Source organism: Azolla caroliniana, unplaced genomic scaffold, assembly GCF_043228905.1.
Source record: "Azolla caroliniana isolate FFs.n. ecotype wild unplaced genomic scaffold, voAzoCaro1.0.p SCAF_12, whole genome shotgun sequence".
In the NCBI taxonomy this organism is placed as follows: Eukaryota; Viridiplantae; Streptophyta; class Polypodiopsida; order Salviniales; family Salviniaceae; genus Azolla; species Azolla caroliniana.
This window is the reverse complement of record NW_028230447.1, coordinates 3,878,134-3,891,782: the sequence shown is the minus strand read 5'-3', so window position 1 is coordinate 3,891,782 and position 13,649 is coordinate 3,878,134. Positions and strand designations below refer to the sequence as shown.

At 39.2% G+C, this 13,649-nt stretch overlaps 1 protein-coding gene across 1 annotated transcript; it reads right to left on the bottom strand.

Annotated features, from left to right (window-relative positions):
• Nucleotides 1-132: 132 nt before the first annotated feature.
• LOC147856864 (phosphoinositide binding protein) lies at nt 133-11,532 on the bottom strand. Its single transcript, XM_087328345.1, has 4 exons — nt 11,359-11,532; nt 5,164-5,332; nt 1,666-3,615; nt 133-1,525 (listed from the first exon to the last, which is right to left on the bottom strand). The coding sequence occupies exons 1-4, from the start codon at nt 11,470-11,472 to the stop codon at nt 486-488; spliced, it is 3,273 nt and encodes a 1,090-aa protein (XP_087184471.1). The 5' UTR covers nt 11,473-11,532; the 3' UTR covers nt 133-485.
• Between the last annotated feature and the right edge of the window lie 2,117 nt (nt 11,533-13,649).

Genomic DNA, 13,649 nt, shown 5'->3' with positions numbered 1-13,649 from the left:
GAGATCAAATGTAAAATAAAAAGAACAACAATAATGGAAGAATCTTCTACTTTTACAAAATATACCACACTGTATGCCACTAAGATCATTAATTACTACTTTTCGTATCACATCAAATGAATAAGCGATTAATTGTTACAAAATGTTTTCGTGTGATAAAGACTTTTGATAGTCTAACATATGACCTTTAAAATACTGCCATTTCAAGCATCATATATGCATGAATACTGTCCAAAGAAAAGGGTAAGAGGTTCTCTCCACTAATAATAAAAATATATCATGAATTTAAGCAAAAGCATTTGGCTATCAATAGCAAAAGAGGAAAGGGAAGAGATACGAAAGTGTGGTTTTGCACAAATATTTACTTGATTTTACATGAATTTGCTCGCTTGCTTTCTTTATGCAAATTGTCAGTGGAGCTTTATTTTCCAGCTTAGCTCACAATTATATAGACAACCTAACCAACCAAGAATTTCGACTTACAATCATAATTGGAGTTTCTTCTCTAGCTGTTTAGCTGCTCTAAGCGCATCTAAAGCTTCAGATTGCCGTCCCTCGCGTTTAAGGTGCACTGCACGAAGCTTTTCTGCCTTTATCTTTCTTTCAAGTTGTTCTCTCTCAACATTTTTGTCAACTGGATTCCTCATAGGTATTATATTCGATTTCTTCTCTTTGACCTCTTGTTCCACTCTTGGCGCCACATCAAGCATCATCATATCAGAGCCATTAAATCCTAACCCTTTCAATGCTGCGAGAAGGTGAGGATCAAAGATGTCATCAATGTCATTGATATCACCGGAAAGTGATGGATTTGGCATCAAACCATGTGATGTTTCTCCATTGCTTTCCAGCTCTTCCATCTGCTTCTCAATAGATTTTGCTAGCTCAAATTCTGCATCAGCGGCTTCTATATTCCCTTCCCTGCGTAAAGCCAGAGCCTTCCTCTTATGGGCCAGAGACTCTTGTTGTAGCTTCCTCTTATCCTTAGCAATCACATGCTTCTCAGCATTCCCATGTGATGATCGAACTGAACTTGTTTCCATATGACCTCGTATTAATGAAGCTTTTTCTGGTGAAGGCTCCGATGGTGTTGGTTCTGGTCTTTCAACTTCAATAACTGGATTATCCAAACACGACTGTTCAAGATCAAGTTTCTTCTGAAGCAATTTTGCCTCACGAAGTTGTTCTTTAGCTTCAGCAAGCTTGCCTTCTCGTTTGAAAATCAAGGCCTTCCTCTTCAATGCCAGAATCTCCTGCTGCAGATTAGGACCCACAGAGCCACTACTTTGTACAGACATTACATTATCTTGAACACTTTCTCCTTTCCCCTGTCTCATTTCACTAGAATCAAAAGCTCCATTAAGGCCAATTGCTGGAATTCCTTCATGTACAATATCCTTGTGAGTGTCATCTGGATTGTTTGACATCCATCTCAAGGACACTGAATTATGGGGTTCAGAATCCCGACTCGTTTCCCTTTTGGTGACTCCAACATCTCCATGCATTTTGTCATCATACTCACTTGCTGCATCACCAGCACAAAAGTTTCCATTGTGATTATTTTGATGAAAATACAGCACAAAATTACATAACGAAAATTATGTCAGTAAATTGCACGAAAATTTATATCAAGAATGCACAGAGAGAGTGAGTGAGTGAGCTCACATAATTGTTTTCCTAATTCAACGCTCCCAAAGTCTGACAAAGTAACCATTCCTTGATCTGAACCAGCATCTTGTGGTATCTTATTATTTTCCTTTTCTGATACCTTGGCATTCTCCTCGACAACATTTACCTTTTGCTCATTGACACGTTTCGGAACAGCCAATGACTCTTCCATAAGCCTCTCAATAACCTGAGCTTTCTTCAGTTCCTCCTCAGCCTCCTCTATTTTACCTTCCCGCCTCAATTTCAGAGCAGCCCGCTTAATACCCAATAACTCTTTCTGCAACTGAGGTCTTGTCTTTGACCTATGCGTCGTATAAAATACCTCCTCAGTTGGTTCAATTTCATTCTCTTCAAAAACAGGCATTTCTACCTCATCATCTTGCCAACCTAAAGATTTTAGTGTCTTTGCAAGGTCTGGGTCTCCCATGTCCTCTTCAGTTACAACAACATTATCGACGTAGGAATCCTCATGAATATGGAAACTCCCTGGAAACCCAATTTCTACCTCATTTCCATGCCTCTCTTGGATTACAGAAAATGCTGCCATAACGTCTTCTTCGGTATGGCCTGACAAAGAATCTTTGAGAGCCTTCTCCAATTGCTTTGCATGTCGGAGTTCCTCTTTAGCTTCCTGAAGCTTTCCTGCCCGCTTTAGTGCAAGCGCTTCTTTCTTCAAAAAGGATATTTCCTGTTGCAAGCTCTCTTTGTCAGATTGTTTCCCGATTGAGGCTATAACAGAATCCATAGTCTTAGAGGGTTCATCATCTTCAAGCCCCATGGATTTTAGAGCTTCAAGAAAATGGGGGTTCTTCAAGTCGTCATCAGTGGCTTCTACTTCATCAAAACTTTGTTCCATATCCAAAAAATCTAAACTGCGGCCAGCTTCTTTCCCAGAAACTTTGGCATTGCCCTTTCCTATTGTAAAAGCATCTTCTTCCCAGCCTATTGACCTTAAAGCAGCCAACATTTCTGGATCATTTATGTCCATATCTGTCACTTCCATCCCCTCTCCATCATCATGATAATCAAAGTCACCAATATTGCTAATAGTAGACAAATCCAAATCTGCAATACCAACTATATCCATACTTGCATCTTTGTCCAGGCCACGCATTAGAGCAGATAGCTCATCATCAGATTCATCCCCTTCAGTGCCAAATATCTCTTGTTCTTCTAATTGTCTTTCCATAAGCTTTGCTTTCTTTAGCTCCTCTTTCGCTTCAGCCAAATTACCTTCCCTCTTCAAAGCAAGTGCCCTCCTCTTATGTGCAAGCACTTCCATTGATGTTGTTGGTTTAGGACGGTTATTCTTCCCTTCACTGTGGTGTATTGATGATTCTAGCTCTGCCAACTCACTCTCTACAGTCTTTGAAGTGTTTTTACCGATTCCTCCATTTAGATCATCATCATTCCATCCGATTTCTTTCAGAGCACTGGTTATATCATCCTTGTCTTCAGTTTTCTTTCTGGATGCAGACTTTGTTTTTGATGTCACATCAACCATTTTAGATTGTTGGTCCATTCCAGCATCCTCCCGCTTTTCTTTCCTGGCAATGGGGTTGGTTGGTTTTCTCATATTTCGTCTCATTTCTAATTTAAGACTCTCTGCTTGTCGCTCCAGCTCCTTTGCACGTTTGAAAGCTTGCAAGGCTGCATCACCCTTGCCCTCCTTTTTTAAAGCAAGCCATTGTTTCTTTTGTTCCTGTGCTTGTAAAAGAAGTGAGTCAGGAGTCACTGAGGAGCTCTGACTGGTATCATCATTTGCATCACCCATCCCTGCCGCTAAGTGCCCCATTGATGTAGGCGGAATTTTCCTTGACCCAATCACTTCATCAACGCCCTTCATTGGATCTGCTTTTGCAGGATATTCTGTGATTGTGTCATGATCAAGTAGTTCTTTCAACAACGAATCAGTTTCCATGTCCTGATGTGCTTTTGAATTTCCACCTATAGTATTGCAGGAATGAGATACAATGTAATGCAAAATTACAAAAGAATATTCCACCATTTGGAGATGAAAACCACAGTACTTCACTCATGCTCCGTGAAATAGGAAGAATAGTTTTAGGATTTATCCATTGAGAGAGTATACAATAAACTGAAGTAAAAAAGGATATCAGTATATCAGTTTCCATGTCCTGATGTGCTTTTGAATTTCCACCTATAGTATTGCAGGAATGAGATACAATGTAATGCAAAATTACAAAAGAAATTCATATTCTACCATTTGGAGATGAAAACCACAGTACTTCACTCATGCTCCGTGAAATAGGAAGAATGGTTTTATAATTTATCCATTGAGAGAGTATACAATAAACTGAAGTAAAAAATGATATCATATATGTATATCAGTTTCTATGTCCTGATGTGCTTTTGAATTTCCACCTATAGTATTGCAGGAATGAGATACAATGTAATGCAAAATTACAAAAGAAAATCCTATTCTACCATTTGGAGATGAAAACCACAGTACTTCACTCATGTTCCGTGAAATAGGAAGAATGGTTTTATAATTTATTCATTGAGAGAGTATACAATAAACTGAAGTAAAAGAAGATATCATATATGTATATCAATTGCTAAATAAGGTTTCCTGTGGTAGCTATAAGCCACAGAAACAGTAGCTTCACACTTAGGTACATGACTTGAAAGGTTAGTTTATTAAATAGAAAGTTGTTTTAAGTACTTCAATATATAGCCGTGGAAAAACTGCTAACGGTCTATTTCTTCACTCAAGGACATCCTAATTCTGAATACTTCTTCTAGATAGTTTAACCCAAGTGATTCCATTTTTCTCAATTCATAGATCAGTGCACCAAAAACCAGTCCATCTCAACCAGCTGGAAAGGTCATATTAAGTTATGGAACCTAAAATCTGAATATCAGAACTACAAGCTCAAAAGATTGATTATGTATATGCTATGAATCTTTATGCTTGCTTTCCCAGTATTGTCACTGACAAGAATTCTTTGAGCTGGCTAAATCATAACAATCTTGCAAAAAAGGCTTAGAAAAGGAAATCCAGTCAATGTCAGAATCATATCAACAGCATTGGATTATAGACGCAAGCTAGCAAAAACTAAGAATCGGTGCCTTCAAGTGAAACCACTTATTTTGCGTTGTTTCAGATTCCAAGAGTTTGAAATAGATGTAACCATCAGAAACCCTATGAACTGATGAGAAAAATAAAATCTCAACCATAAGAATGGCAATACAGGGAACTGGTTCCTTTGTTGAGCAGCAAAGTAGGTGACCCTTAGTGTTGCATGCAGCACACAGCATAAAGACAATGATTGATTTTCTGCAAGTGAATTCCAGCATTGCTGTCTACATACAAATATTCACATGCACACATTACTTGTGCATACTACATACACATGCACCTTTATGATACCCAAATACTCTGAGAAGCATGTATGAGAAGCAGGATACCATGATTTTGAAGAAATCAAGATAACAGTTCCAATTCAGCGTACATCAAAGAAAACAACCTACCTTTAATAGCTTTGTTTTTAGGCCCATGACGCAACTCAAATCTTGCAGCATCCTCCAATTTCTTACATGGATCACAAACCCGTACCTGCCCTTCACCTTGCCCTCGTAAATATATCTTTTGCTGTGTACAAGTTCCACAAAAGATACCTCCACATCTACGACAATGATGCTACACCCAACATAGGTCCACTGTTAACATTATCATGAGTTGTAGACCTCCCTCCCTCTCTCTCTCTCTGTTTCAACAATTATGCTACACTACCGAATATCACTGCAATGCAATAAATTCTAGACTCTAAGTGAACTGCATTTTGGAGACAATGACACAACAACTTTCTTAATAGCAGAAAATTTGAGATCTATTAGCAATAAGGTTAGACAAAAAACTCCCATAATGTACCTTTAAAATAGGTAAACAAATAAAGGAAGTGGAAAATGTAAGTTTTCAATTGAAGTGACAAAACATTAAGCACCCAAGCTGTAATATGCCATACACAAATGGCACAAGAAACTATGACCTAGAGTATATAAGTATATCCAACTGAAAAAAGTTAAGTAAAGCTCTCACTCTCTGCATTGGATAAAGAGATACAAAACATAACAGAACCATGCTACTGATGAGATTAGAGAGAGAGAGAATTGCCAATCAAGATGAGACTGGGAAGGTGAGACAAAGGAACTTGAAGGCAGCACGAGGATTATGGTTTAGGTCAAAAATAGAGAGGGAGAGAGTCTGACTGAGAGACAAAGGAAGAGAGAGAGAGAGAGATGCACGCTGTCTGGAGTACAAAGAGAGTACCTCTTTTTTGGTTTTTAGATATTATGTATATACAAGTCAAAAGTGTGCTACGAGTGTGTTCACACTCATGCACTAATAAAAGGCACGATGGCCCTTTATTCCCAACAACCTCCTACCTAAAGGCAATGTGCCGTGAGAAGGAAGAAAAAAAGAAAGTCAGCTAAGTCCAAGTATGTACATACAAAGCTGAACTACATACATCTATCCAACTCCCATCATCTGTCGGCAATGAGCAAATCGCTCAGCTGGAAGACCCTTCGTGAGAAGATCTGCAGGATTATTATTTGTATGTACTTTGACAAGCTCAATGTTCTTGCTGTCAAGTACATCTCTGATGAAGCGATACTTCACCTCTATGTGCTTCGTCTTTGCATGAAAGACGGGATTCCGAGCTAGCATGATAGCACTCTGGCTGTCACAATGAAGAATAGGTAACTTTGTAATGCCAAGATCTCTCACTAGATATGAAAGCCATAAAGCCTCTTTGCATGCCTCGGCGGCAGAAACATACTCTGCCTCTATAGTAGACAATGCAACACACTTCTGTACTCTGGAGATCCAAGAAACCGCTCCTCCTGTGAAAGTAAACACATACCCAGAAGTAGACTTCCTGCAGTCTGCGTGACCAGCATAGTCCGCATCCGTAAAACCAACAACAAATGCCTTTTGCTTTCCAAAGCAAATGGCCAAGTCCTTTGTGCCTTTGAGGTATCTCATAATACCTTTCACCGCTTCCCAATGCTTTTTGCCGGGATTTGCCATGTACCTACTAACCACTCCCACAGCAAAGGCAATATCAGGGCGTGTAGCAACCATCGCATATATCAAACTGCCAACGGCTGAAGCATATGGAACCTTAGCCATTTCAGCCTTCTCATCATCAGATGTAGGGTTGTCTTCTGCACTGAGTTTCAAATATGGAGGCAATGGAACCCCAATCGTTTTTCCCCCCTCCATATTGCAACGCTGTAAAACCTTGGAGATATACTCCTGCTGAGATAGAAAGAGTACCCCTTTCGACTGGTTTCGGAGTATTCGCATGCCAAGGATGTGATTTGCATCACCAAGATCCTTCATATCAAAACTGCCATGAAGGCTTTGCTTCAATGAATTCAAGGCATGAACATCCTGGCCAGCAATCAACATATCAACATACAAAACCAAGATAATCAGGCTGCCATCTCCTGCCTTCTTGGTGTACAAGCAATGGTCCACTTGACTTCTACGAAAACCTTGAGACTGCATAAATGCATCAATTTTATGATACCATTCTCTTGGTGCTTGTTTCAACCCATACAAACTCCTTTTGAACTTACAAATCATCTTCTCTTTGCCTTTAGCCACAAAACCTTCAGGCTGCTGCATATATATGTCTTCATGCAGATCGCCATGTAAAAAGGCGGTCTTCACATCCATCTGTATGAGCTCCATATCTTCAGCTGCAACTAAGCCCAAAATGATTCTTAATGTAGTCATCTTGACTACATGCGAGAAAATCTCATCAAAATCAACTCCATATTCTTGCTTGTATCCTTTTGCAACCAATCTTGTTTTGTACTTTGGCGAGGAATCAGAAATGACCTTCATTTTATAAACCCATTTGCATGGAAGTGTTTTCTACCCTTTAGGCAATTGCACCAAATCCCAAGTGTCATTTTTCTCAAGAGATTCCATCTGACAACATGGCTTTATACCATTTCTTATTGTCATGTCTGTCCATTGCTTCCTTGAAGCAAGTCGGTTCGCCACAATCAGTTACCATGACATAATCAGCCACATTGTTTGCATCAGGAACAAATCTGCCAGGCTGTCTAGTAAATCTAGACGATCTCCTAACCCAATGCTCATTGTTTGGTAGCTGTTGAGCCTGCAAATCATCATTTTTAACTTGCTGTCCAGGCATTTCAGCCTGCAAATCAGCATTAACAGCTTGCTGTTCTAGCTGTTCCTGCACATTTGGTGGCTCATCATTATTGGCAAAGGCTGGCTGATCATTTCCAGCCTCTTCTGCATTTGCAGGTAAGTTTACAGCAGGTGTTTGCTGCTGTACAGCAGGCACATTTTTCTGTCTAAAAAGTATTTCTTCTCGGAATACAACCCTCCATACTTCCTTGGTCTTTTCGGGTTGTTTATGCATGCGATTATCCCGGAAGATAACATCATTGCTGCGTACTATTTTTCTTTTCTCGGGATCCCACAATCTATACCCCATTTCACCCTCGTCACCGTATCCTAGGAAAATACATTTGCAGGACTTTGGCTCAAGTTTGTTGCGTTCTTCTTTACGACTGTGCACAAAAGCCTCACAGCCAAATACTCTCAAGTGAGCATATGAAGGTGGCTTGCCCGACCACACTTCCTGGGGTATTCCCCCTCCCAAAGACCTGTTAGGTGAACGATTAATCAAGCGAACAGCTGTCATAACAGCCTCTGCCCAAAAACCATGGGGTAACGCAGCATGAGACAGCATAGTACGAACCTTATCTTGAATAGTCCGATTCATATGCTCTGCAACTCCATTTTGGGGTGGATTATAAGGGGCAGTGAGTTCCCTCTTTATCCCTTTGCTGTCACAAAATGCTTGAAAGGCCTTGGACACATATTCCCCACCATTGTCAGAGCAAAGACACTTAAGTGTCTTATCAATTTGATTCTCAACTAATGCCAAAAATGTTCGAAACTTGTCGAGCACTTCATCCTTGCCACAGATACGGTAAACTCATAACTTCCGCGTAGCATCATTGACAAAAGTAACTAATTATTTCTTTCCCCCTAATGATAGCCCTGGCATCTGACATACATCTGAATGTACTAACTCAAGTGGGGCCGACTTCAGCAAAAGAGACTTTTTATGAGATGTTTGTACATGTTTACCATAAATGCAATGATCATAATGTTCAAAATCAGCATAATGAAGACATGGCAAGTAACCCAAACGAGACAATACTTTCATAGCAGTTTCACTCATGTGTCCCAACCGGCCATGCCACAAAGAAACACTAGGCTGCTCGGTTATGGTAACAACATGGTCACTAACACTAGATACATGGAGAGGATACAAAGTATCACTTTTACTACCCTTGGCAATAACTCTAGATCCCTTACAAATCTTCCATTTCCCATCACCAAAGGTTGTGTGAAATCCATCATCATCTAGCTGTCTTGTGCTAATCAAGCTCTTCTTGAGCTACAGTACATGCCGTACATGCTGAAGTGTGAAAGCAGAACCATGCTGAAACTGTAATTGCACAGTGCCAATACCTACAATTTCACATGCATAGTTGTCCCCAAGATGGACAACACCATGTCGACCCCCTGTGTAATCTGAAAACCACTCACGATGAGGGGTGACGTGAAAAGAAGCACCGGAATCAAGTATCCAAGTGTGCATGTCACCATCCGTATCTGCAAGTAAAGCATGTTCTCTATGGCATGATGAAACAAAGAGTACATCATTTCCGCTATCACTATCATGAGTGACTACATTCACCTCTTCAATTTTAGTATTGCCTTTCCTCGGTTGAATGTCTCTCTTTTCTTCTATGAAATCATCTATCTTCTTGCCCTTTCCTTTCTCTTTCTTCCATTTGAAACAATCATGTTTAAAGTGGCCCTTATTGCCATAGTGATGGCATTCTACACCTTTACCACGTGATTTACTACGGCCCTAACTATCAGATTTGCCTCTCTGTTGTGACCTACCCCTCACATGCAACACACTAGAGGACTTATTGGATGCATTGTTTTGTCGATTTATCTCTTCCATGAGTAGAGAACTCTCTACATCGGCATAAAGAAGCATCGCATTTGAATTGCTCATAGCAGTCCTAAAAGTATCCCAATTTTCTGGCAAGGTGCAAAGTAAAAACGTGGCCTTAAACTCATCATCAATGATGAATTTCAATGCAACCAGCTGGCTGAAAAATGGAATTGAACTCACCTTGTGAGTTGTTGACACAGCATCAGCCCAATAAATGTAGCATTCTTTTTTATGTCATCATTGCTCTTGCCACCTCAGCAATATATAGATTCGTTCTCCCCACAACGCCATTTTGTAGTGGCATAGACCAACATGTAAACTACTGGATTTGTGTTTATATAGAAAATATGGAAACTCCTCTGAGATACACTGACTCCTCCGTCTGATTTGGTGCACCAAATACGCTGTCAATCTCATTCTCTAATAGACTCTTGAATTTCTTTAAATGACTAAACACTTCATTCTTCCTCTTTATAAGGTACACCCACACCCTCTGTGAGTGATTTTTTATGAGCGTCACATAAAATTTGCATCCTTAATGGATGATGTTTTTGTCAGGCCATAAAAAATTGAGTGAATGAATATCTTTTACCTTAGGTTTTGCAAAACCGAAAACCTTACAAGAGAAAGATCCTATGAGAAAGCAAGCATATTCCCCACATCAACACAAGAAACACATAGTTTGCATATTATCTTGGTATATGTTACGGAGGAAATATCTTATTGGAAGCAAGCACATTTATCATATCAACAAGAAACACAATTATGACAAATTATGTGGAAAAATATATTATGTCGGAAGCAAGCATATTGCCCACATAACACAACAAACACACAATTTGGTATGTTCAACAATATGACTATACATGAGGAGAAAGATTCATAGAATACTACATACAAACACACATATTCACACATTACTTTTTCGGCAATGTTTTGTATTACTGGTGAGACATCTTGAAGTGAGATGACACCCTACAAAGAGCATCTACAACATATCAGACTAGAAAATATTCAAGAAACACACAATTTGGTATGTTCAAGACATGTGGGAAAAAAGATTCAGAGTATACTACTTACATACACACGTAGATATACATTCGCCTACTTGGCAATACGTTGTATTACTGGTGGGACATCTTGAACTTAGGTGACACTCTTCAAAGTGTATTTACAACATATCAAACTAGAAAACATTCAATCATAGGGTACACATATACCCTCCACAATCATGAGACATAAGAAACAAAAAGGGATTTTCATGGCGAAACATAAATAACAGATACAGTCAAGGAGCTGATTGCCCGAAATATCTTCTCATTGCGAAATAGTAGCCCACTGAACCAATATGCATATACAAGCTTTATTAAATGGCATACACAACCATATATACAAACACACATATGTATGTCGATGTATATATGTACATGTATAGGAACTTTACAGCCAAGATATTTGAAGCTTTTCACAGATTCAAGTGGCTCATTGTTGTACATAATGCATGGTTTATCTTTCTCTTGGCTCTTCACAAGCATAATCTTTGTTTTAGGTGTGCATATATATGTACGTATATATATGTGTGTGTGTATATATGTGATAGGTATAGATATAAAGCGAATGGAGAAAAGAAAGCTACCTTGCGGTTGAGAAAGGTGAATGCAGATGTACATCCTTGGCAATGGGATGCATCGAGTACCCATTCATTTCCTTTGAGAGCGGGTTTGGGTGGTAATCCCAGCTTCTCTAACATCCTTCAGCTTCTCAAACCAACGCAATCAACAAATACAAGCAGAGAGATCCGATCCTGTGGCTGAATTATGGAATAAAAGGATGGAACAATCCAAAAGCAATCCTTTGGTTTAAACACGGGAAATATATCTACGTACATAAACTCTGAGAGAGGAATTCGCGATTACTAACCAGATGGGAATATCCTTGCGAGCTCTGTCTCTGATTTCAGGAAAAACTCCTCCCTGTCAAGGAACAAAGAACAGACAGGCCCCGGCAGAATTTGTCGGGATCGAGGTTTGAATGAGCACGCTGCGGATGGACGAAGGTTTTCTAGATTTATAGGCGTCTTGTTTTGACAGGAAAGACTCTGCCATTTTTTCTCGAAATCAAATTGCGAAGGCTACCCTCCAGGGGCATGGACTGTAATTTCTAGAAACCATCTCATGCATGCTCTTTTTGTGATTTTTTGTATTCTATGAAGATGGATGGAATGTTAGCCATCGGCGACGGTTCGGCTCGGTTCGAGTGTGTCAAACTCAAACCGTTTAAAACCGAATTGAACCAAACCATATGTTTTCTAGAAGTTATCTCATGTACTTTTTTTTTGTGTTCATGTTTTCTTGTTTGTGTTTTTTCGTTCATGTTTTTGTATTCTATGAAGATGGATGGAATGTTAGCAATCGACGACGGTTCAGCTCGGTTCGAGTGTGTCAATCTCAAACCGTTTAAAACTTAATCGAACCGAACCACATAATTTCTACAAGTTATCTCATGTTTTCTTGTTTGTGTCTTTTTGTTCATGTTTTTGTGTTTTATGAAGGTGGATGGAATGTTAGCAGTTGACAATGGTTCAGCTCAGTTCGAGAGTGTCAAACTCAAACCGTTAAAAACCGAATCGAACTGAACCACATAACCATTAAACCGAACCGTTACAAAAAAATTCAAGCTCAAAGCAAATAGTTTTAGAGATATTCAATCCTTCAAACCGACAAACCATTAAAACCGTGGTTTTGCGATTCAATTTTGATTTTCAAGTTAGGACAAAATTCAAATTTTCACATTTTAATTTTCAAATTTTCAAATTTTGATTTTTCGAAATTTAAAGAATTTTCTTAAAATATCAAAATTAGGCTTAAAATGTTTTTTTTTTTTTTTTTTTTTTTAAAGAAGATATCCTGTCATTAGTATAAACAAATTACAAGATTTTAAACCTCTATGTAATCGGCGGGGGAAACAACCATTTCGGTGGCTGAAAATGCCAATAAGGAGTAGTGTACCTGGATGTCACAAATGGAGTTGCTGTCCAGATAATAAGAAACTCATGCCGTTAAGCAATTTTAGCATCAGAATCTCCCACTATACCATCCCATTGACCCTTCAAAGCATGAACTATCTCTAACCAAATATTTGAAATCACTTCAGCAGGTGGTGTTTTCAGATTATGGAAAACGAGAGAACACCGAGCTTTCCAAATGTGATAGACAGTGGTACTACTCAATATCTCCCATATTGGCTGAACTTCCTTCCTTACTCCTGAAAACTGTAATGACATCAGTGATAATGTACGAACACTTCCATTTTTAGTGTAAAACCCATGGTCCATAGATTCGATGTCATAATGGAACACATCACGGGCAAGTGATGTCCAAACGACCATGCCCCAAGTGAGAACCAACGGGGGAAAATAATTAGCGAAAATTCTAAGGAGCCGTTGCCATATCTGTTGAGAATCAATGCATTCCCATAAACAATGTTTTTGAGTTTCCGTTTGTAAATGACATCGAGTACAACATGAAGACACTCCCATCCTATGCAACCATGTGCCAACCGGCAACGCCTTGTGTACAACTAACCACTGTACATGTAATATTTTGTGTTGCTGTTTTCTTGCCCATAAGATAGCCCAGAATTTTGCAAGGAATTGGGGAGTAATACCTTGTTGATTCCAATATTGAGATGCAGCTGGTACCACATCACGTGTATCTGAAAGTACATGTCTTCCCAACTGTACAGAATATTGGAAGAAATTGAACTTGTTACCCGTGTAAGGATCTGTCCAATGATAGTCAATTGGGTCCCAATCTAATCTGAATACCGGTCTTTTAGCTAACACCCACAGCTTCCAATGTGTCCTTATTTCCTCTATCATTGGATCAATATACCATTTACGATCGGCATATCCAATTATCCTTATCT